At 38.2% G+C, this 22680-nt stretch overlaps 2 protein-coding genes and 1 long non-coding RNA gene across 3 annotated transcripts; all 3 read right to left on the reverse strand.

Moving 5' to 3' along the window:
- Positions 1–2685: 2685 nt before the first annotated feature.
- Positions 2686–11842, reverse strand: LOC137839775 (uncharacterized). The gene is made up of 2 exons (XR_011085983.1): positions 4529–11842; positions 2686–4242 (listed from the first exon to the last, which is right to left on the reverse strand). It is a non-coding gene; the product is annotated as an uncharacterized lncRNA (long non-coding RNA).
- A 4372-nt stretch (positions 11843–16214) lies between these two features.
- LOC125990662 (arachidonate 12-lipoxygenase, 12R-type-like) lies at positions 16215–18471 on the reverse strand. The gene is made up of 10 exons (XM_068649335.1): positions 18321–18471; positions 18059–18175; positions 17825–17906; positions 17643–17762; positions 17470–17573; positions 17178–17350; positions 16967–17110; positions 16698–16901; positions 16451–16537; positions 16215–16363 (listed from the first exon to the last, which is right to left on the reverse strand). The coding sequence occupies exons 1-9, from the start codon at positions 18469–18471 to the stop codon at positions 16514–16516; spliced, it is 1119 nt and encodes a 372-aa protein (XP_068505436.1). The 3' UTR covers positions 16215–16363; positions 16451–16513.
- Positions 18472–21452: 2981 nt separating this feature from the next.
- LOC137839774 (polyunsaturated fatty acid lipoxygenase ALOX15B-like) lies at positions 21453–22301 on the reverse strand. The gene is made up of 3 exons (XM_068649225.1): positions 21928–22301; positions 21684–21770; positions 21453–21608 (listed from the first exon to the last, which is right to left on the reverse strand). The coding sequence occupies exons 1-3, from the start codon at positions 22033–22035 to the stop codon at positions 21561–21563; spliced, it is 243 nt and encodes an 80-aa protein (XP_068505326.1). The 5' UTR covers positions 22036–22301; the 3' UTR covers positions 21453–21560.
- Between the last annotated feature and the right edge of the window lie 379 nt (positions 22302–22680).

The raw sequence follows: 22680 nt of genomic DNA on the forward strand, positions 1-22680 counted from the left end.
CGTAATTTCGTTTTTCTACTCTAATTTCTACATTTTTCAACCGATTCAACCCATTCCAACTTTCAACTGTTCATCTTTTGCCTGCCTATTCCACAACTTCTCACCTATCAAAAATTCCAAAATTTCAAATTTGAAATTCAACCAAATTCTCCAAAATTTCGTTTTTCTACTCTAACTTCTACGTTTTTCAACCGATTCAACCCATTCCAACTTTCAACTGTTCATCTTTTGCCTACCTATTCCACACCTTCCCACTTACCAAAATTTCCAAATTTTCAATTTTGAAATTCAACCAAATTCTACAAAATTTGGTTTTTCTACTCTAATTTCTACATTTTTCAACCGATTCAACCCATTCCAACTTTATTCACTTTGGTCACCTCATCCTTACCATATTCACCCCCTTCACCCCCACTTCCACTATGCTTACAAAATTCAACCCTTGACCCCCACTTCCAGTGTGGCGGCCATCTTGGATTGACCCTGAAGTGCTCCCAATGAACCTAGAATGAACCGGAAGTGGCCCAAATCAAACCGGAAGTGACCTTAGGTAAACAGGAAGTGACCTCAGGTAAACCGGAAGTGACCCCAAATCAAACCGGAAGTGACCTTTTTAAACCGGAAGTGACCTTTTTAAACCGGAAGTGACCCCAAATAAACCGGAAGTGACCTCAGCTGGACCGGAAGTGCCTCTAATCAGACCGGAAGTGACCCAAATGGACCGGAAGTGACCCAAATCAACCCGGAAGTGAACTTATTTCAACATTAACTGCCATAAATAGCTACATTAGGCGCTAACTTTTGCATTTTTTGTCCGATTGAACCCGTTTCAACATTTTAACCCCAAAAGTGAACCTCCTGAAGCTGTTTTTTTACGTTTTGTTCCAAATTTCAAAATATTTTGGCGCAATTGCTTTTTCTTTTAATTCCCATTCATTCTCAATGGGGATTCAACATTTGCTCTCACTTCTACATTTTTTAACCGATTCAACCCGTTCCAACATTCAACTGTTCATCCTTTGCCTGCCTATTCCACAACTTTCCACTTACCAAAAATTCCAAAAATCAAATTTGAAATTCAACCATATTCTCAAAAATTTAGTATTACACTTCTATTTTCCACATTTCTCAAGAAATTCAACTCATTTCAACATCATTCGGCATCATTCCCCAAGAAGTGATTCAAAGTCTTCGCCTTCACACGCAATTTCTCCAGAAATTGCATTTTCTAGTTATTATTATTCTTCTATTTTATTCCCGCCACTTTTTTGTCCCGCTTCTTCTTCCACATAATTCATCCGATTCACTCCGTTCCACTTTTGACGTATTCCAAATATTCACGAGATGAGCGCTTCCATTTTTCTCGTTCCGAAAATTTTCCGATTTCGCAAAATTCGCGAATTTACGACAAATTTTTCCCCATTCATTCTCAATGGCAGATTCGACATTTCACATTTACGTCATTCCCCTTTTACATTCACCTCATTCAGCACATTCAAACCACATTCGGAATGATTCTCGACATTCCCAAAATTCCCAAATTCAAAAATTTCACGTTTTCTCGTTAAAAATTCCGACAAAATTTCACGTAATTTCGTTTTTCACCTCTAATTTCTACATTTTTCGACCGATTCAACCCGTTCCAACTTCCAACTGTTCATCTTTTGCCTACCTATTCCACAACTTCCCACTTACAAAAAAATTCCAAATTTTCAAATTTGAAATTCAACCAAATTCTTCGTAATTTCGTTTTTCTACTCTAACTTCTACATTTTTCAACCGATTCAACCCATTCCAACTTTCAACTGTTCATCTTTTGCCTGCCTATTCCACAACTTCTCACCTACCAAAAATTCCAAAATTTCAAATTTGAAATTCAACCAAATTCTCCAAAATTTCGTTTTTCTACTCTAACTTCTACGTTTTTCAACCGATTCAACCCATTCCAACTTTCAACTGTTCATCTTTTGCCTACCTATTCCACACCTTCCCACTTACCAAAATTTCCAAATTTTCAATTTTGAAATTCAACCAAATTCTACAAAATTTGGTTTTTCTACTCTAATTTCTACATTTTTCAACCGATTCAACCCATTCCAACTTTATTCACTTTGGTCACCTCATCCTTACCATATTCACCACCTTCACCCCCACTTCCACTATGCTTACAAAATTCAACCCTTGACCCCCACTTCCAGTGTGGCGGCCATCTTGGATTGACCCTGAAGTGCTCCCAATGACCCTAGAATGAACCGGAAATGCCCCAAATCGAACCGGAAGTGACCTTAGGTAAACCGGAAGTGACCCCAAATCAAACCGGAAGTGACCTTTTTAAACCGGAAGTGACCTTTTTAAACCGGAAGTGACCCCAAATAAACCGGAAGTGACCTCAGCTAGACCGGAAGTGCCTCTAATCAAACCGGAAGTGACCCAAATAGACCGGAAGTGACCCAAATCAACCCGGAAGTGAACTTATTTCAACATTAACTGCCCTAAATAGCTACATTAGGCGCTAACTTTTGCATTTTTTGTCCGATTGAACCCGTTTCAACATTTTAACCCCAAAAGTGAACCTCCTGAAGCTTTTTTTTTACGTTTTGTTCCAAATTTCAAAATATTTTGGCGCAATTGCTTTTTCTTTTGATTCCCATTCATTCTCTCTGGGGATTCAACATTTGCTCTCACTTCTACATTTTTTAACCGATTCAACCCGTTCCAACATTCAACTGTTCATCCTTTGCCTGCCTATTCCACAACTTTCCACTTACCAAAATTCTCTACAATTTCGTTTTTCTACTCTTTTTTCCACATTTTTCAACCGATTCAACCCATTCCAACTTTATTCACTTTGTTTACCTTATGCTTACCATATTCACCTCCTTCACCCACACTTCCAGTGTGGCGGCCATCTTGGATTGACCCTGAAGTGCCCCCAATGAACCCAGAATGTACCGGAAGTGCCCCATATCAAGCCGCAAGTGACCTTAGGTAAACAGGAAGTGACCTTAGGTAAACCGGAAGTGACCCCAAATCAAACCGGAAGTGACCTTTTTAAACCGGAAGTGACCTTTTAAAACCGGAAGTGACCCCAAATAAACCGGAAGTGACCTCAGCTGGACCGGAAGTGCCTCTAATCAAACCGGAAGTGACCCAAATCAAACCGGAAGTGACCTTATTTCAACATTAACTGCCCTAAATAGCTACATTAGTCGCTAACTTTTGCATTTTTTGTCCGATTGAACCCGTTTCAACATTTTAACCCCAAAGGTGAACCTCCTGAAGCTGTTTTTTTTCGTTTTGTTCCAAATTTTACAATATTTTGGCGCAATTATTTTTTTTTTAATTCCCATTCATTCTCTATGGGGATTCAATATTTGCTCTAACTTCTACATTTTTTAACCAATTCAACCCGTTCCAACATTTGACTGTTCATCTTTTGCCTACCTATTCCACAACCTCCCACTTACCAAAAATTCCAAACTTCAAATTTGAAATTCAACCAAATTCTCCAAAATTTAGTATTACACTTCTATTTTCCACATTTCTCAAGAAATTCAACTCATTTCAACATCATTCGGCATCATTCCCAAAGAAGTGATTCAAAGTCTTCGCCTTCACACGCAATTTCTCCAGAAATTGCATTTTCTAGTTATTATTATTCTTCTATTTTATTCTCCACACTTTTTTGTCCCGCTTCTTCTTCCACATAGTTCATCCGATTCACTCCGTTCCACTTTTGACGTGTTCCAAATATTCACGAGATGAGCGCTTCCATTTTTCTCGTTCCGAAAATTTTCCGATTTCGCAAAATTCGCGAACTTACGACAAATTTTTCCCCATTCATTCTTAATGGCAGATTCGACATTTCACATTTACATCATTCCACTTTTTTCTACATTGTTCAACCGATTCAACTCATTCCAACTTTCAACTGTTCATCTTTTGCTACCTATTCCACAACTTCCCACTTACCAAAAATTCCAAATTTGAAATTCAACCAAATTCTCCAAAATTTCGTTTTTCCACTCTAACTTTTACGTTTTTCAACCGATTCAACCCATTCCAACTTTCAACTGTTCATCTTTTTCTAACTATTCCACAACTTCCAACTTATGAAAAATTCCAAATTTTCAAATTTGGAATTCAACCAAATTCTCAAAAAATTTGTTTTTCTACTCTAATTTCTACATTTTTTAACCGATTCAACTCATTCCAACTTTCAACTGTTCATGTTTTGCCTACCTATTCCACAACTTCCCACTTACCAAAAATTCCATATTTGAAATTCAACCAAATTCTCCAACATTTTGTTTTTCTTCTCTAATGTCTACATTTTTTAACCGATTCAACTCATTCCAACTTTCAACTGTTCATGTTTTGCCTACCTATTCCACAACTTCACGTTTACCAAAAATTCCAAATTTGAAATTCAACCAAGTTCTCCAAAATTTCGTTTTTCTAATCTAATTTCTACATTGTTCAACCGATTCAACCCATTCCAACTTTCAACTCTTCATCTTTTGCCTACCTATTCCACAACTTCCCGTTTACCAAAAATTCCAAATTTGAAATTCAACCAAATTCTCCAAAATTTCGTTTTTCTAATCTAATTTCTACATTGTTCAACCGATTCAACCCATTCCAACTTTCAACTCTTCATCTTTTGCCTACCTATTCCACAACTTCCCACTTACCAAAAATTCCATATTTGAAATTCAACCAAATTCTCCAACATTTTGTTTTTCTACTCTAATTTCTACATTGTTCAACCGATTCAACCCATTCCAACTTTCAACTCTTCATCTTTTGCCTACCTATTCCACGACTTCCGACTTACCAAAAATTCCAAATTTGGAATTCAACCAAATTCTCAAAAATTTTGTTTTTCTACTCTAATTTCTACATTTTTTAACCGATTCAACTCATTCCAACTTTCAACTGTTCATGTTTTGCCTACCTATTCCACAACTTCCCGTTTACCAAAAATTCCAAATTTGAAATTCAACCAAATTCTCCAAAATTTCGTTTTTCTAATCTAATTTCTACATTGTTCAACCGATTCAACCCATTCCAACTTTCAACTCTTCATCTTTTGCCTACCTATTCCACAACTTCCCACTTACCAAAAATTCCATATTTGAAATTCAACCAAATTCTCCAACATTTTGTTTTTCTACTCTAATTTCTACATTGTTCAACCGATTCAACCCATTCCAACTTTCAACTCTTCATCTTTGGCCTACCTATTCCACAACTTCCGACTTACCAAAAATTCCAAATTTGAAATTCAACCAAAATCTCCAAAATTTCGTTTTTCTACTGTAATTTCTACATTGTTCAACCGATTCAACCCATTCCAACTTTCAACTCTTCATCTTTTGCCTACCTATTCCACAATTTCCCACTTACCAAAAATTAAAAATTTGAAATTCAACCAAATTCTCAAACATTTTGTTTTTCTACTCTAATCTTTACATTGTGCAACCGATTCAATCCATTCCAACTTTCAACTTTTCATCTTTTGCTTACCTATTTCACAACTTCCCACTTACCAAAAATTCCAAATTTGAAATTCAACCAAATTCTGCAAAATTTCGTTTTTCGACTCTAATTTGTACATTTTTCAACCGATTCAACCCATTCCAACTTTCAACTCTTCATCTTTTGCCTACGTATTACACAACTTCCCACTTACCAAAAATCCCAAATTTGAAATTCAACCAAATTCTCCAAAATTTCGTTTTTCTACTCTCATTTCTACATTTCTCTACCGATTCAACCCATTCCAACTTTCAACTCTTCATCTTTTGCTTACCTATTCCACAACTTCCCCTTACAAAAAATTCCAAATTTTGAAATTTGAAATTCAACCAAATTCTCCAAAAATGTGTTTTTCTACTCTAATTTTCACATTGTTCAACCGATTCAACTCATTCCAACTTTCAACTCTTCATCTTTTTCCTACCTATTCCCCAAATTTCCACTTGCCATAAATTCCACATTTTAAGATTTTAAACTCAACCAAATTCTCCAAAATTCTGAAATTCCACCAAATTCTCCAAAATTCCGTTTTTCACTTCTATTTTCTACATTTCTCAAGTAATTCAACTCGTTTCAGCATAATTCGCCAGCATTCGCCAAGAAGTGATTCAAAGTCTTCGCCTTCACACGCAATTTCTCCAGAAATTGCATTTTCTAGTTGTGTGAAGGCGATGGCCTTCACACATATGTTATTCTACACCATTCTCTATTATTGTGTGAAGGCGATGGCCTTCACACATATGTTATTCTACACCATTCTCTATTATTGTGTGAAGGCGATGGCCTTCACACATATGTTATTCTACACCATTCTCTATTATTATTATTATTATTATTGTGTGAAGGCGATGGCCTTCACACATATGTTATTCTACACCATTCTCTATTATTATTATTATTATTGTGTGAAGGCGATGGCCTTCACACATATGTTATTCTACACCATTCTCTATTATTATTATTATTATTATATTTTATTCTCCACACTTTTTTGTCCCGCTTCTTCTTCCACGTAATTCATCCGATTCACTCCGTTCCACTTTTGACGTATTCCAAATATTCACGAGATGAGCGCTTCCATTTTTCTCGTTCCGAAAATTTTCCGATTTCGCAAAATTCGCGAATTTACGACAAATTTTTCCCCATTCATTCTCAATGGCAGATTCTACATTTCACATTTACGTCATTCCCCTTTTAAATTCACCTCATTCAGCACATTCAAACCACATTCGGAATGATTCTCGACATTCCCAAAATTCCCAAATTCAAAAATTTCACGTTTTCACGTTAAAAATTCCGACAAAATTTCACGAAATTTCGTTTTTCACCTCTAGTTTCTACATTTTTCAACCGATTCAACCCATTCCAATTTTCAACTGTTCATCTTTTGCCTGCCTATTCCACAACTTCTCACCTACCAAAAATTCCAAATTTCAAATTTGAAATTCAACCAAATTCTCCAAAATTTCGTTTTTCTACTCTAACGTCTACGTTTTTCAACCGATTCAACCCATTCCAACTTTCAACTGTTCATCTTTTGCCTACCTATTCCACACCTTCCCACTTACCAAAATTTCCAAATTTTCAATTTTGAAATTCAACCAAATTCTACAAAATTTGGTTTTTCTACTCTAATTTCTACATTTTTCAACCGATTCAACCCATTCCAACTTTATTCACTTTGGTCACCTCATCCTTACCATATTCACCCCCTTCACCCCCACTTCCACTATGCTTACACAATTCAACCCTTGACCCCCACTTCCAGTGTGGCGCCATCTTGGATTGACCCTGAAGTGCTCCCAATGACCCTAGAATGAACCGGAAGTGCCCCAAATCGAACCGGAAGTGACCTTAGGTAAACAGGAAGTGACCTTAGGTAAACCGGAAGTGACCCCAAATCAAACCGGAAGTGACCTTTTTAAACCGGAAGTGACCTTTTTAAACCGGAAGTGACCCCAAATAAACCGGAAGTGACCTCAGCTTGACCGGAAGTGCCTCTATTCAAACCGGAAGTGACCCAAATAAACCGGAAGTAACCTTATTTCAAGATTAAGTGCCCTAAATAGCTACATTTTAGCTAACTTTTGCAATTTTTGTCCGATTAAACCCGTTTCAACATTTTAACCGCAAAAGGGAACCTCCTGAAGCCGTTTTTTGTCCTTTTGTTCCAAATTTCAAAATATTTTGGCGCAATTGCTTTTTCTTTTAATTCCCATTCATTCTCTATGGGGATTCAATATTTGCTCTAACTTCTACATTTTTTAAACGTTTCAACCCATTCCAACTTTCAACTGTTCATCTTTTGCCTACCTATTCCACAACCTCCCACTTACCAAAAATTCCAAAATTCAAATTTGAAATTCAACCACATTCTCCACAATTTAGTATTACACTTCTATTTTCCACATTTCTCAAGAAATTCAACTCATTTCAACATCATTCGGCATCATTCCCCAAGAAGTGATTCAAAGTCTTCGCCTTCACACGCAATTTCTCCAGAAATTGCATTTTCTAGTTATTGTGTGAAGGCGATGGCCTTCACACATATGTTATTCTACACCATTCTCTATTATTATTATTATTATTATATTTTATTCTCCACACTTTTTTGTCCCGCTTCTTCTTCCACATAGTTCATCCGATTCACTCCGTTCCACTTTTGACGTGTTCCAAATATTCACGAGATGAGCGCTTCCATTTTTCTCGTTCCGAAAATTTTCCGATTTCGCAAAATTCGCGAACTTACGACAAATTTTTCCCCATTCATTCTTAATGGCAGATTCGACATTTCACATTTACATCATTCCACTTTTTTCTACATTGTTCAACCGATTCAACTCATTCCAACTTTCAACTGTTCATCTTTTGCCTACCTATTCCACAACTTCCCACTTACCAAAAATTCCAAATTTGAAATTCAACCAAATTCTCCAAAATTTCGTTTTTCCACTCTAACTTTTACGTTTTTCAACCGATTCAACCCATTCCAACTTTCAACTGTTCATCTTTTTCTAACTATTCCACAACCTCCAACTTATGAAAAATTCCAAATTTTCAAATTTGGAATTCAACCAAATTCTCAAAAATTTTGTTTTTCTACTCTAATTTCTACATTTTTCAACCGATTCAACTCATTCCAACTTTCAACTGTTCATGTTTTGCCTACCTATTCCACAACTTCCCACTTACCAAAAATTCCATATTTGAAATTCAACCAAATTCTCCAACATTTTGTTTTTCTACTCTAATTTCTACATTTTTTAACCGATTCAACTCATTCCAACTTTCAACTGTTCATGTTTTGCCTACCTATTCCACAACTTCCCGTTTACCAAAAATTCCAAATTTGAAATTCAACCAAATTCTCCAAAATTTCGTTTTTCTAATCTAATTTCTACATTGTTCAACCGATTCAACCCATTCCAACTTTCAACTCTTCATCTTTTGCCTACCTATTCCACAACTTCCCACTTACCAAAAATTCCATATTTGAAATTCAACCAAATTCTCCAACATTTTGTTTTTCTACTCTAATTTCTACATTGTTCAACCGATTCAACCCATTCCAACTTTCAACTCTTCATCTTTTGCCTACCTATTCCACAACTTCCGACTTACCAAAAATTCCAAATTTGGAATTCAACCAAATTCTCAAAAATTTTGTTTTTCTACTCTAATTTCTACATTTTTTAACCGATTCAACTCATTCCAACTTTCAACTGTTCATGTTTTGCCTACCTATTCCACAACTTCCCTTTTACCAAAAATTCCAAATTTGAAATTCAACCAAATTCTCCAAAATTTCGTTTTTCTAATCTAATTTCTACATTGTTCAACCGATTCAACCCATTCCAACTTTCAACTCTTCATCTTTTGCCGACCTATTCCACAACTTCCCACTTACCAAAAATTCCATATTTGAAATTCAACCAAATTCTCCAACATTTTGTTTTTCTACTCTAATTTCTACATTGTTCAACCGATTCAACCCATTCCAACTTTCAACTCTTCATCTTTGGCCTACCTATTCCACAACTTCCGACTTACCAAAAATTCCAAATTTGAAATTCAACCAAAATCTCCAAAATTTCGTTTTTCTACTGTAATTTCTACATTGTTCAACCGATTCAACCCATTCCAACTTTCAACTCTTCATCTTTTGCCTACCTATTCCACAATTTCCCACTTACCAAAAATTAAAAATTAAAAATTTGAAATTCAACCAAATTCTCAAACATTTTGTTTTTCTACTCTAATCTTTACATTGTGCAACCGATTCAATCCATTCCAACTTTCAACTTTTCATCTTTTGCTTACCTATTTCACAACTTCCCACTTACCAAAAATTCCAAATTTGAAATTCAACCAAATTCTGCAAAATTTCGTTTTTCGACTCTAATTTGTACATTTTTCAACCGATTCAACCCATTCAAACTTTCAACTCTTCATCTTTTGCCTACGTATTACACAACTTCCCACTTACCAAAAATCCCAAATTTGAAATTCAACCAAATTCTCCAAAATTTCGTTTTTCTACTCTCATTTCTACATTTCTCTACCGATTCAACCCATTCCAACTTTCAACTCTTCATCTTTTGCTTACCTATTCCACAACTTCCCCTTACAAAAAATTCCAAATTTTGAAATTTGAAATTCAACCAAATTCTCCAAAAATGTGTTTTTCTACTCTAATTTTCACGTTGTTCAACCGATTCAACTCATTCCAACTTTCAACTCTTCATCTTTTTCCTACCTATTCCCCAAATTTCCACTTGCCATAAATTCCACATTTTAAGATTTTAAACTCAACCAAATTCTCCAAAATTCTGAAATTCCACCAAATTCTCCAAAATTCCGTTTTTCACCTCTATTTTCTACATTTCTCAAGTAATTCAACTCGTTTCAGCATAATACGCCAGCATTCGCCAAGAAGTGATTCAAAGTCTTCGCCTTCACACGCAATTTCTCCAGAAATTGCATTTTCTAGTTATTATTATTATTCTTCTATTTTATTCCCGCCACTTTTTTGTCCCGCTTCTTCTTCCACATAATTCATCCGATTCACTCCGTTCCACTTTTGACGTATTCCAAATATTCACGAGATGAGCGCTTCCATTTTTCTCGTTCCGAAAATTTTCCGATTTCGCAAAATTCGCGAATTTACGACAAATTTTTCCCCATTCATTCTCAATGGCAGATTCGACATTTCACATTTACGTCATTCCCCTTTTACATTCACCTCATTCAGCACATTCAAACCACATTCGGAATGATTCTCGACATTCCCAAAATTCCCAAATTCAAAAATTTCACGTTTTCTCGTTAAAAATTCCGACAAAATTTCACGAAATTTCGTTTTTCACCTCTAATTTCTACATTTTTCGACCGATTCAACCCGTTCCAACTTCCAACTGTTCATCTTTTGCCTACCTATTCCACAACTTCCCACTTACAAAAAAATTCCAAATTTTCAAATTTGAAATTCAACCAAATTCTTCGTAATTTCGTTTTTCTACTCTAACTTCTACATTTTTCAACCGATTCAACCCATTCCAACTTTCAACTGTTCATCTTTTGCCTGCCTATTCCACAACTTCTCACCTACCAAAAATTCCAAAATTTCAAATTTGAAATTCAACCAAATTCTCCAAAATTTCGTTTTTCTACTCTAACTTCTACGTTTTTCAACCGATTCAACCCATTCCAACTTTCAACTGTTCATCTTTTGCCTACCTATTCCACACCTTCCCACTTACCAAAATTTCCAAATTTTCAATTTTGAAATTCAACCAAATTCTACAAAATTTGGTTTTTCTACTCTAATTTCTACATTTTTCAACCGATTCAACCCATTCCAACTTTATTCACTTTGGTCACCTCATCCTTACCATATTCACCCCCTTCACCCCCACTTCCACTATGCTTACACAATTCAACCCTTGACCCCCACTTCCAGTGTGGCGGCCATCTTGGATTGACCCTGAAGTGCTCCCAATGACCCTAGAATGAACCGGAAGTGCCCCAAATCGAACCGGAAGTGACCTTAGGTAAACAGGAAGTGACCTTAGGTAAACCGGAAGTGACCCCAAATCAAACCGGAAGTGACCTTTTTAAACCGGAAGTGACCTTTTTAAACCGGAAGTGGCCCCAAATAAACCGGAAGTGACCTCAGCTGGACCGGAAGTGCCTCTAATCAGACCGGAAGTGACCCAAATAGACCGGAAGTGACCCAAATCAACCCGGAAGTGAACTTATTTCAACATTAACTGTCATAAATAGCTACATTAGGCGCTAACTTTTGCATTTTTTGTCCGATTGAACCCGTTTCAACATTTTAACCCCAAAAGTGAACCTCCTGAAGCTGTTTTTTTACGTTTTGTTCCAAATTTCAAAATATTTTGGCGCAATTGCTTTTTCTTTTAATTCCCATTCATTCTCTATGGGGATTCAACATTTGCTCTCACTTCTACATTTTTTAACCGATTCAACCAGTTCCAACATTCAACTGTTCATCCTTTGCCTGCCTATTCCACAACTTTCCACTTACCAAAAATTCCAAAAATCAAATTTGAAATTCAACCATATTCTCAAAAATTTAGTATTACACTTCTATTTTCCACATTTCTCAAGAAATTCAACTCATTTCAACATCATTCGGCATCATTCCCCAAGAAGTGATTCAAAGTCTTCGCCTTCACACGCAATTTCTCCAGAAATTGCATTTTCTAGTTATTATTATTCTTCTATTTTATTCTCCACACTTTTTTGTCCCGCTTCTTCTTCCACATAGTTCATCCGATTCACTCCGTTCCACTTTTGACGTGTTCCAAATATTCACGAGATGAGCGCTTCCATTTTTCTCGTTCCGAAAATTTTCCGATTTCGCAAAATTCGCGAACTTACGACAAATTTTTCCCCATTCATTCTTAATGGCAGATTCGACATTTCACATTTACATCATTCCACTTTGTTCTACATTGTTCAACCGATTCAACTCATTCCAACTTTCAACTGTTCATCTTTTGCCTACCTATTCCACAACTTCCCACTTACCAAAAATTCCAAATTTGAAATTCAACCAAATTCTCCAAAATTTCGTTTTTCCACTCTAACTTTTACGTTTTTCAACCGATTCAACCCATTCCAACTTTCAACTGTTCATCTTTTTCTAACTATTCCAAAACTTCCAACTTATGAAAAATCCCAAATTTTCAAATTTGGAATTCAACCAAATTCTCAAAAATTTTGTTTTTCTACTCTAATTTCTACATTTTTCAACCGATTCAACTCATTCCAACTTCCAACTGTTCATGTTTTGCCTACCTATTCCACAACTTCCCACTTACCAAAAATTCCATATTTGAAATTCAACCAAATTCTCCAACATTTTGTTTTTCTACTCTAATTTCTACATTTTTTAACCGATTCAACTCATTCCAACTTTCAACTGTTCATGTTTTGCCTACCTATTCCACAACTTCCCGTTTACCAAAAATTCCAAATTTGAAATTCAACCAAATTCTCCAAAATTTCGTTTTTCTAATCTAATTTCTACATTGTTCAACCGATTCAACCCATTCCAACTTTCAACTCTTCATCTTTTGCCTACCTATTCCACAACTTCCCACTTACCAAAAATTCCATATTTGAAATTCAACCAAATTCTCCAACATTTTGTTTTTCTACTCTAATTTCTACATTGTTCAACTGATTCAACCCATTCCAACTTTCAACTCTTCATCTTTTGCCTACCTATTCCACAACTTCCGACTTACCAAAAATTCCAAATTTGGAATTCAACCAAATTCTCAAAAATTTTGTTTTTCTACTCTAATTTCTACATTTTTTAACCGATTCAACTCATTCCAACTTTCAACTGTTCATGTTTTGCCTACCTATTCCACAACTTCCCGTTTACCAAAAATTCCAAATTTGAAATTCAACCAAATTCTCCAAAATTTCGTTTTTCTAATCTAATTTCTACATTGTTCAACCGATTCAACCCATTCCAACGTTCAACTCTTCATCTTTTGCCTACCTATTCCACAACTTCCCACTTACCAAAAATTCCATATTTGAAATTCAACCAAATTCTCCAACATTTTGTTTTTCTACTCTAATTTCTACATTGTTCAACCGATTCAACCCATTCCAACTTTCAACTCTTCATCTTTTGCCTACCTATTCCAAACCTTCCGATTTACCAAAAATTCCAAATTTGAAATTCAACCAAAATCTCCAAAATTTCGTTTTTCTACTGTAATTTCTACATTGTTCAACCGATTCAACCCATTCCACCTTTCAACTCTTCATCTTTTGCCTACCTATTCCACAACTTCCCACTTACCAAAAATTAAAAATTTGAAATTCAACCAAATTCTCAAACATTTTGTTTTTCTACTCTAATCTTTACATTGTGCAACCGATTCAATCCATTCCAACTAACTTTTAATCTTTTGCTTACCTATTTCACAACTTCCCACTTACCAAAAATTCCAAATTTGAAATTCAACCAAATTCTGCAAAATTTCGTTTTTCGACTCTAATTTGTACATTTTTCAACCGATTCAACCCATTCAAACTTGTAACTCTTCATCTTTTGCCTACGTATTACACAACTTCCCACTTACCAAAAATCCCAAATTTGAAATTCAACCAAATTCTCCAAAATTTCGTTTTTCTACTCTCATTTCTACATTTCTCTACCGATTCAACCCATTCCAACTTTCAACTCTTCATCTTTTGCTTACCTATTCCACAACTTCCCCTTACAACAAATTCCAAATTTTGAAATTTGAAATTCAACCAAATTCTCCAAAAATGTGTTTTTCTACTCTAATTTTCACATTGTTCAACCGATTCAACTCATTCCAACTTTCAACTCTTCATCTTTTTCCTACCTATTCCCCAAATTTCCACTTGCCATAAATTCCACATTTTAAGATTTTAAACTCAACCAAATTCTCCAAAATTCTGAAATTCCACCAAATTCTCCAAAATTCCGTTTTTCACCTCTATTTTCTACATTTCTCAAGTAATTCAACTCGTTTCAGCATAATTCGCCAGCATTCCCCAAGAAGTGATTCAAAGTCTTCGCCTTCACACGCAATTTCTCCAGAAATTGCATTTTCTAGTTATTATATTTTATTCTCCACACTTTTTTGTCCCGCTTCTTCTTCCACATAATTCATCCGATTCACTCCGTTCCACTTTTAACGTATTCCAAATATTCACGAGATGAGCGCTTCCATTTTTCTCGTTCCGAAAATTTTCCGATTTCGCAAAATTCGCGAATTTACGACAATTTTTTCCCCATTCATTCTTAATGGCAGATTCGACATTTCACATTTACGTCATTCCCCTTTTAAATTCACCTCATTCAGCACATTCAAACCACATTCGGAATGATTCTCGACATTCCCAAAATTCCCAAATTCAAAAATTTCACGTTTTCACGTTAAACATTTCGACAAAATTTCACAAAATTCCGTTTTTCACCTCTAATTTCTACATTTTTTGACCGATTCAACCCATTCCAACTTTCAACTGTTCATCTTTTTCCTACCTATATTCCACACCTTCCCACTTACCAAAATTTCCAAATTTTCAATTTTGAAATTCACACCAAATTCTACAAAATTTCGTTTTTCCACTCTAATTTCTACATTTTTCAACCGATTCAACCCATTCCAACTCTATTCACTTTGGTCACCTCATCCTTACCATATTCACCCCTTCACCCCCACTTCCACTATGCTTACACAATTCAACCCTTGACCCCCACTTCCAGTGTGGCGGCCATCTTGGATTGACCCTGAAGTGCTACCAATGAACGGGAAGTGCCCCAAATCAAACCGGAAGTGACCTTAGGTAAACAGGAAGTGACCTCAGGTAAACCTGAATTGACCTTTTTAAACCGGAAGTGACCCCAAATAAACCGGAAGTGACCTCAGCTGGACTGGAAGTGCCTTTAATCAAACCGGAAGTGACCCTAATAGACGGGAAGTGACCCAAATCACCCCGGAAGTGACCTTATTTCAACATTAACTGCCCTAAATAGCTACATTAGGCGCTAACTTTTGCATTTTTTGTCCGATTGAACCCGTTTCAACATTTTAACCCCAAAAGTGAACCTCCTGAAGCCGTTTTTTTTTCGTTTTGTTCCAAATTTCAAAATATTTTGGCGCAATTGCTTTTTCTTTTAATTCCCATTCATTCTCTATGGGGATTCAACATTTGCTCTAACTTCTACATTTTTTAATGGGAATCGTTGCTTCACCTGTCCGTTATTGACAGCAGCATGCTGAGCCGAAACCGTGAAGATCACCAAGGTGATGAACTTGACCACCTCCTCAACATTTTGGAAGGCCTCGGGACACCCTGTGACAAAACGTGCGAAAAAAATTTGCTATGCACAGACATTATCTTCAGAAATTCAAATGGGTTTATTACCTGAAGACTTCTTTCCTAAAAAGTAGCGAGTGAAGATCTCCTGGATCCACGCTTGCAGCTCCGAGTCTTGGACCACCTCGTTGTTTGAACGATAGTAGTGTCCGACTACAGCCTGAACAAATCTGACAAACAAAAAAAAATCACAATCTGACTCTTGGATAGTTCTGGCAATTATGATGATGAAAATTAAAAATAACTACTTGTGGATAATGTTCCAGATTTTAAGGCCGTCATCTCTGTAGTAGAAGTCGGGGATGGACTCGAGTCCTCGAGCGCCAATGTCATCCGGTAAGCAGAGCGAGGTGTACGTTAGCTCGTCTTGCGCCCGGGCCATTAGCTCGAGAGTGCCATCGACTCCAATTGCACTCTAGTCACGCAAAATATAAATCACACGAGCCTGGAATCATGCGTTAAAAATGAGAGCGAACAACAGGGGCGCAAAAATGGGCCGTACCGTTGCAAACGTCCCGGAAGGTCCCAACAGAAACTCACGGCCCTGAGTGTTGAGATGTAGAGTCTAGCGGAAATGAGGAATCAGCAACTACACACAAAGGGAAGTTTGGTTGAAAATCAAAACGGAACTTTTTTTTTTTAGAAGATGGAGTCTAAAGGGCAAGACCAATTCCTAGTTGATTAATCAGAGGACAAAAAGCTCATTTTGCTGTGATTGTTTTGTCAGGGCAGTTACTGATCTACTGTACCTTGTGTATGGGGTGAATGGCAGAGATGTTGCGGAAGAGGCTCATGGCCCAGACCTCAGACAAAAAGTGAGTATTCTTCAGGTGGGAGATGGCCTGGTGAGTTACCATATTTGCATTTTTGACAAAAATCTTGGCAAGGAGCCAATCTGTCTCCGAGTCACTTGGCAGGAAGATTGGGTTCTCTTCTGAGGGTTCTTGATGCACCTGCCGCAAGAGCGAACCACGTCGGAACACTGACTGAGCGGCGGTACCGTTGCTCTGCGAAATACCTGGATCGCGATGGGCACCAGTTTTTTCTCAGGGTTCACGTATAAGAGACAGAGAGGGGCGGGAACTTGGAGTTCCTCCCCGTGATAGAGTTTCCCAGGTATTCCACTCAGAATCTTCTGGTCGTAGAGGAATATGTTCCCCATCTGTGTGACATTCCAGTGAAGGTTTTAAAATCAAAATGTCTGCCGGGCGACGGAAGTTAAACAATACCTTAATTTCATTGGCCAACGTGCTTCCGTCCTCTAGGAATGGCTTCACCGATTCCTCGCTGACAGGAAAATTTGATGGAAGTTCTGAACAGCGTTTGATGGAACAGGGGTTGACGCCGTTCAGGAACTGGGCTCCATAAAAGTCGTCTTCCTTCCAGTGCTCGGAAACGTAATCTGGTGGGGACGATTCAAGCTAGCTAACGAGGCTAATAACAGAAAAGCTAAGCTAGGACCAACCCGACAAATAAATGGAACAAAAAATATTTATGAGATGGGCAAAGTGAGCGACTCACCTGATATTTGCGTCTTTCTGGTCCAGAAAATTCTTTTTATGTCTTCAAGACTCTGCCAATTTTCCTCAGATGTTAGCATCCCCTTTAGCATGACTTCCAAGATCCTGACGTGCAAGAGTATTCAAATTGTGACTCTTCACAATTCAAGTTTAAAGTCGGATCTGTGAGCTTACCCGACATACAAAGCCTTCTTTGACTCAAGAAATCGTGATATGGACATGCGGGCATCAGCCGGGACATTTGATACCGTGAAGTCGCTGTGGTGAGGAAGTTTTTCATTGATGGAGGTCCATCTGAAAAGAATTGGCATCGTAATTGAAACCACATTCATATATCTTCTCATTTGCATTCTTACCGGAAGAAGCACTTTTTGGATGCCAGTTCGTTTTTGCTATGCTCGATCAGCAACGGGTGCTCGTCTTCGAAAGCCTTCATAGCTAAAAAAAAAAAGAAACCTTAATGTGCAGTAGAAGATGACCGAAAGGGAAACATGAAGCCAAACCTTTTCCCCCTCTCAGCTCCACGACCTCGTTATTAGAAAGCCATTGGTGACACGGGAAAAGCAGACTCTCCCCCTCGGGGTACTCACGGTTATCTTCGAGCAGAACCACTGGCTTTCGAGGAAGGGAAAACGTTGGCTTTTCTCCACCTTCACCAAGAGAACATTCCCCAGAGACGAACTGGTTTGAATGGTGTACGTCCCAGTCTAAAATTTAAAGATAATAATAAAATTAAAAAAAGTATATACGTACATAAATAAATAATAAATAAATAATAAATAAAAATAATTAAACGCTAAAAAACAATTGTTTAGAATGCGTTAGCATTAGTTGTCAAGCAAGCTGGGCAACTCGCCGTCTCGGTCATGAAGTTGACACCCCAGTTGTTCAAGTCTGTGGTCTCGCTCTGCCCTTGACTTCCGAGCAAGGTGATGAGAATTCGGTCGAACGTGGCCGCAAAGGCGCGCTCACCTGTCACTACTTCCAGTTTGTACTCTGCCATACTCGCTGAGTATTTGTAGTCCTTAAAAAGCCAACTTGATGGTCAATCGGGTGTCTGCTCAACTGGCACGGCGATGTTCTCTTTTTAATCTTTTCCTCTCTCCCCCTGCAAATGAGTGATCAAGTACAGTATGTAAAATACAAACAGATTAAAATGTCAAATAGAGGCGAGACAGACAAAGAAAACGTTGAGTTCAACAGGCAAAACACATGCAGATGTAAAAAAAAAACAAAGTCGAGTCGCGGAGGACTTGCAGGCCAAGCCGAACAAAACAAAGAGCAGAAGCGCAATTATTTTATTGTTTGTTTATCAAACAGCAAATATGAAACAAGAAAGTAACAACTCTGTTTTGTTTTTTATTTTCATTTCCAGGTATCAACGATCAGCCAAAAGTCTTGGATGGACGCATGGATGGATTCTTAGGTACTTGTTTGCATCTTATACAAAACTGACAAGTTTTCACTTTTTGTCTCCGAAGAAACTAACAGTGGCAGATGACAAATAGTTTAGAGCTGTCAAGACTGTGAAACGTTCATGACATTACTGACATCTAGTGGATGAGACCTTAATTTTTTTTTTTTTTTGTATCACTATTTCACTGGCGTAAACAAATCTCTTACTACTTTACTGCCCCCTAGTGGAGGAACCTTTAATTGTTTTTATTCACTACATCACTGGCGTAGATAAACAATGATACAAAGATTTATTTTTGCATTTGCAACTAATATAACACCGGTTATTGTCTGTGCCCACATTTGAGTGACTATGATTACCACCACCAATTTAGAAAGTGTATTTATTTATATACTTTTTTACAATTGTTTTTTAGCTTTTAATTATTTTTATTTATTATTTATTTATTATTTATTTATGTACGTATATACTTTTTTTACTTTTTTATTATTATTTTTAAATTTTAGACTGGGACGAACACCATTCAAACCAGTTCGTCTCTGGGGAAAGTTCTCTTGGTGAAGGTGGAGAAAAGCCAACGTTTTCCCTTCCTCGAAAGCCAGTGGTTCTGCTCGAAGATAACCGTGAGCACCCCGAGGGGGAGAGTCTGCTTTCCCCGTGTCACCAATGGCATTCTAATAACGAGGTCGTGGAGCTAAGAGGGGGGAAAAGGTTTGGCTTCATGTTTCCCTTTCTGTCATCTTCTACTGTACATTAAGATTTCTTTTTTTTTTTTTTTAGCTATGAAGGCTTTCGAAGACGAGCACCCGAGCATCGCAAAAACGAACTGGCATCCAAAAAGTGCTTCTTCCGGTAAGAATGCAAATGAGAAGATATATGAATGTGGTTTCAACTACGATGCCAATTCTTTCAAGATGGACCTCCAATCTTAAAAGTTAAAAAAATTACGCAAGACAGGTGTTTACTTGTCACCCATCAAGAAGCGCTCATTTACTTAATAATGCTGCTGTCCAATTGACTCGGGTCCAAATATGTGTACGGCACTTCAAGCTTTGCGTTTCTGGCCTTGATAACATTGCTAAGGTTGGAAAAAGTCCGCTTGAAACTCCATCATCATCAGCTTGACTTCGGGCTCATGGAATCGTTCCTCAGGATAGGAACCCAGCGGAACCTGCCAGCATCGTAACACAGAGAGAATTTGTGTTTGAGTATCCCCCCTGATTTGTCTTTAACAACACTCAACTTACAGAATCCGAGTAGTCCTGTGAGATCACGTATAGCAGCTGTCACGTGCTGGCGCCACCTGCGACACGACCACGCCCGTCCTGTCAGCGGAATCACCTCCACCTACCGCGGGCTCATTGACAGCGCTATATCAGCGCCACCAGCGCAGACCCGCGTGTCAGCTGGTCCCGTGATGCTGCTTCGCTCATCCGTCCCTGTAAGCCTGACTCGCTCAACCATTTTGGTATTCCCGCAGAATTGCCTGTCCACCCCAGCCAGATCGCCGCTCCAGCGCCAGCTATTCCCATCTTTCCCCCACAATAAATTCTCTGTCGCTACGCACTTGGCTGTACTGTCTGCTCCCTTTACAGCAGCAGGACTGCTTTGACTGACTCGCCGATGTTTGGGAGCGTCTCCAAAATGGTCGCCATGCTGGTTTGTCCTTTGGTGGTTGGAGACGGCGTGCGCAACAGTAAGGAGCCGTTGGGCATGAACGTCTGGTAGTCAAACTAAGACAAGACAAAATGGAAGAAACCACTTACGTTATATGCTCACACTTTTGTTTTACTTGCCCCGTCTCAAGAAAAACTGATTCTGGAGCCACCTTGACGCTAACGCACATTACCATTTGTGGTAAGCTATCATTCACCTGTCCATTATTGATGGCAGCATGTCAAGCTGAAACCGTGAAGATCACCATGGTGATGAACTTGACCACCCCCTCAACATTTTGGAAGGCCTCGGGACACCCTGTGACAAAACGTGCGAAAAACGTTTGCTATGCACAGACATTATCTTCAGAAATTCAAATGGGTTTATTACCTGAAGACTTCGTTCCTAAAAAGTAGCGAGTGAAGATCTCCTGGATCCACGCTTGCAGCTCCGAGTCTTGGACCACCTCGTTGTTTGAACGATAGTAGTGTCCGACTACAGCCTGAACAAATCTGACAGACAAAAAAAAATCACAATCTGACTCTTGGATAGTTCTGGCAATTATGATGATGACAATTAAAAATAACTACTTGTGGATGATGTTAGAGATTTGCTCACTCCAACTTATTTTGCAAGAACCACACGGGAGACAAGCAAGTTCTTTTAGACACCTGCAGGTGGAGAGTTCACTCGCTCAGGAATGAAGTCTGAAAACCCTCCTAACTGCAAGGACATATTTATTAAGAGAAAGAGTGGGTAGACTGAATAGGAAGCCCTTGTGCTCTAGTCAAAACATATCAGGGGATGTTTTACGACCTTGTGTAGGATGAGACAAGGTAGGTTATTTATTACCGGTTGCATTCCAACATAATCATACGATAACGATAATTTGAAAAACCCTAACAGATGATGTCCCAGATTTTAAGGCCGTCATCTTTGTAGTAGAAGTCGCGGATGGACTCGAGTCCTCGAGAGCGAATGTCGTCCGGTAAGCAGAGCGAGGTGTACGTTAGCTTGTGTTACTCCCGCGCCATTAGCTCGAGAGTTCCGTCGATCCCAACTGAACTCTAGTCACGCAAAATATAAATCACATGAGCCTGGAAATGCGTGAAAAATGAGACTGGGATCAGGACGGGCTGTACCTTTGAAAAAGTCCCGGAAGGTCCCAACAGAACCTCGCGGGCCTCAGCGTAGACGTGTAGAATCCAGCGGAAATGAGGGATCAGCAACTACACACAAAGGGAAGTTTGGTTGAAAAGCAAAACAAAACTAGAAGATGGAATCTAAAGGGCAAGACTGATTCCTAGTCGATTAATCGGAGGACAAAAAGTTCATTTTGCTAAAAAATACATTTGTTTTGTCAGGACTGCTATTGATCTACTTTACCTTGTGTATGGGATGAATGGCAGAGATGTTGCGGAAGAGGCTCATGGCCCAGACCTCAGACAAAAAGTGAGTGTTCTTCAGGTGGGAGATAGCCTGGTGAGTCACCATATTTGCATTTTTGACAAAAATCTTGGCAAGGAGCCAATCCGTCTCCGAGTCAAGTCAAGTCAAGTCAAGTCAAGTTTATTTGTATAGCCCTAAATCACAAACATTCTCAAAGGGCTTCACATAGACAAAAATTGACAATTATTATCAAAGCATCCCCTGATCTTAAGCTCCTAAAAGGGCAAGGAAAAACTCAAAAAAAACCTACCAGGGGAAAATGAGAAACCTTGAGAAGGGACCACAGATGGAAGGACGCCCCTTTCAGGATCACCAGGTTGTAATGGATGCAGAGAGGGCACAAGTAATACATAGTATGAAAATCAATGAAAAAATGGATGTCGGAGGTGCCCTCGATTGTCCTGGCAGTGTGAGCTGCACTTTCCTCATCTTGAATTGGTCCCCGAGAATCCAGCTAGCTGTTATCAGCTTTTGCGCCTCCTAACCCCCTCCCCAACCAGGGAGGGGGTGGGCAGAGAGAACAAAACAAACTCCGGCTGAATCGGCCACTACAAGTTAGTTAAAGGTCATCTCATAGAAATGTGTCTTTAAACGTGTCTTAAATGTTTCTACTGAGGTAGCAGTTTTAATATCCATTGGTAGGGCATTCCAAAGCTCTGGAGCCCGAATAGAGAATGCTCTCGAACCTGC

Source organism: Syngnathus scovelli, chromosome 20, assembly GCF_024217435.2.
Source record: "Syngnathus scovelli strain Florida chromosome 20, RoL_Ssco_1.2, whole genome shotgun sequence".
Classification (NCBI taxonomy): Eukaryota; Metazoa; Chordata; class Actinopteri; order Syngnathiformes; family Syngnathidae; genus Syngnathus; species Syngnathus scovelli.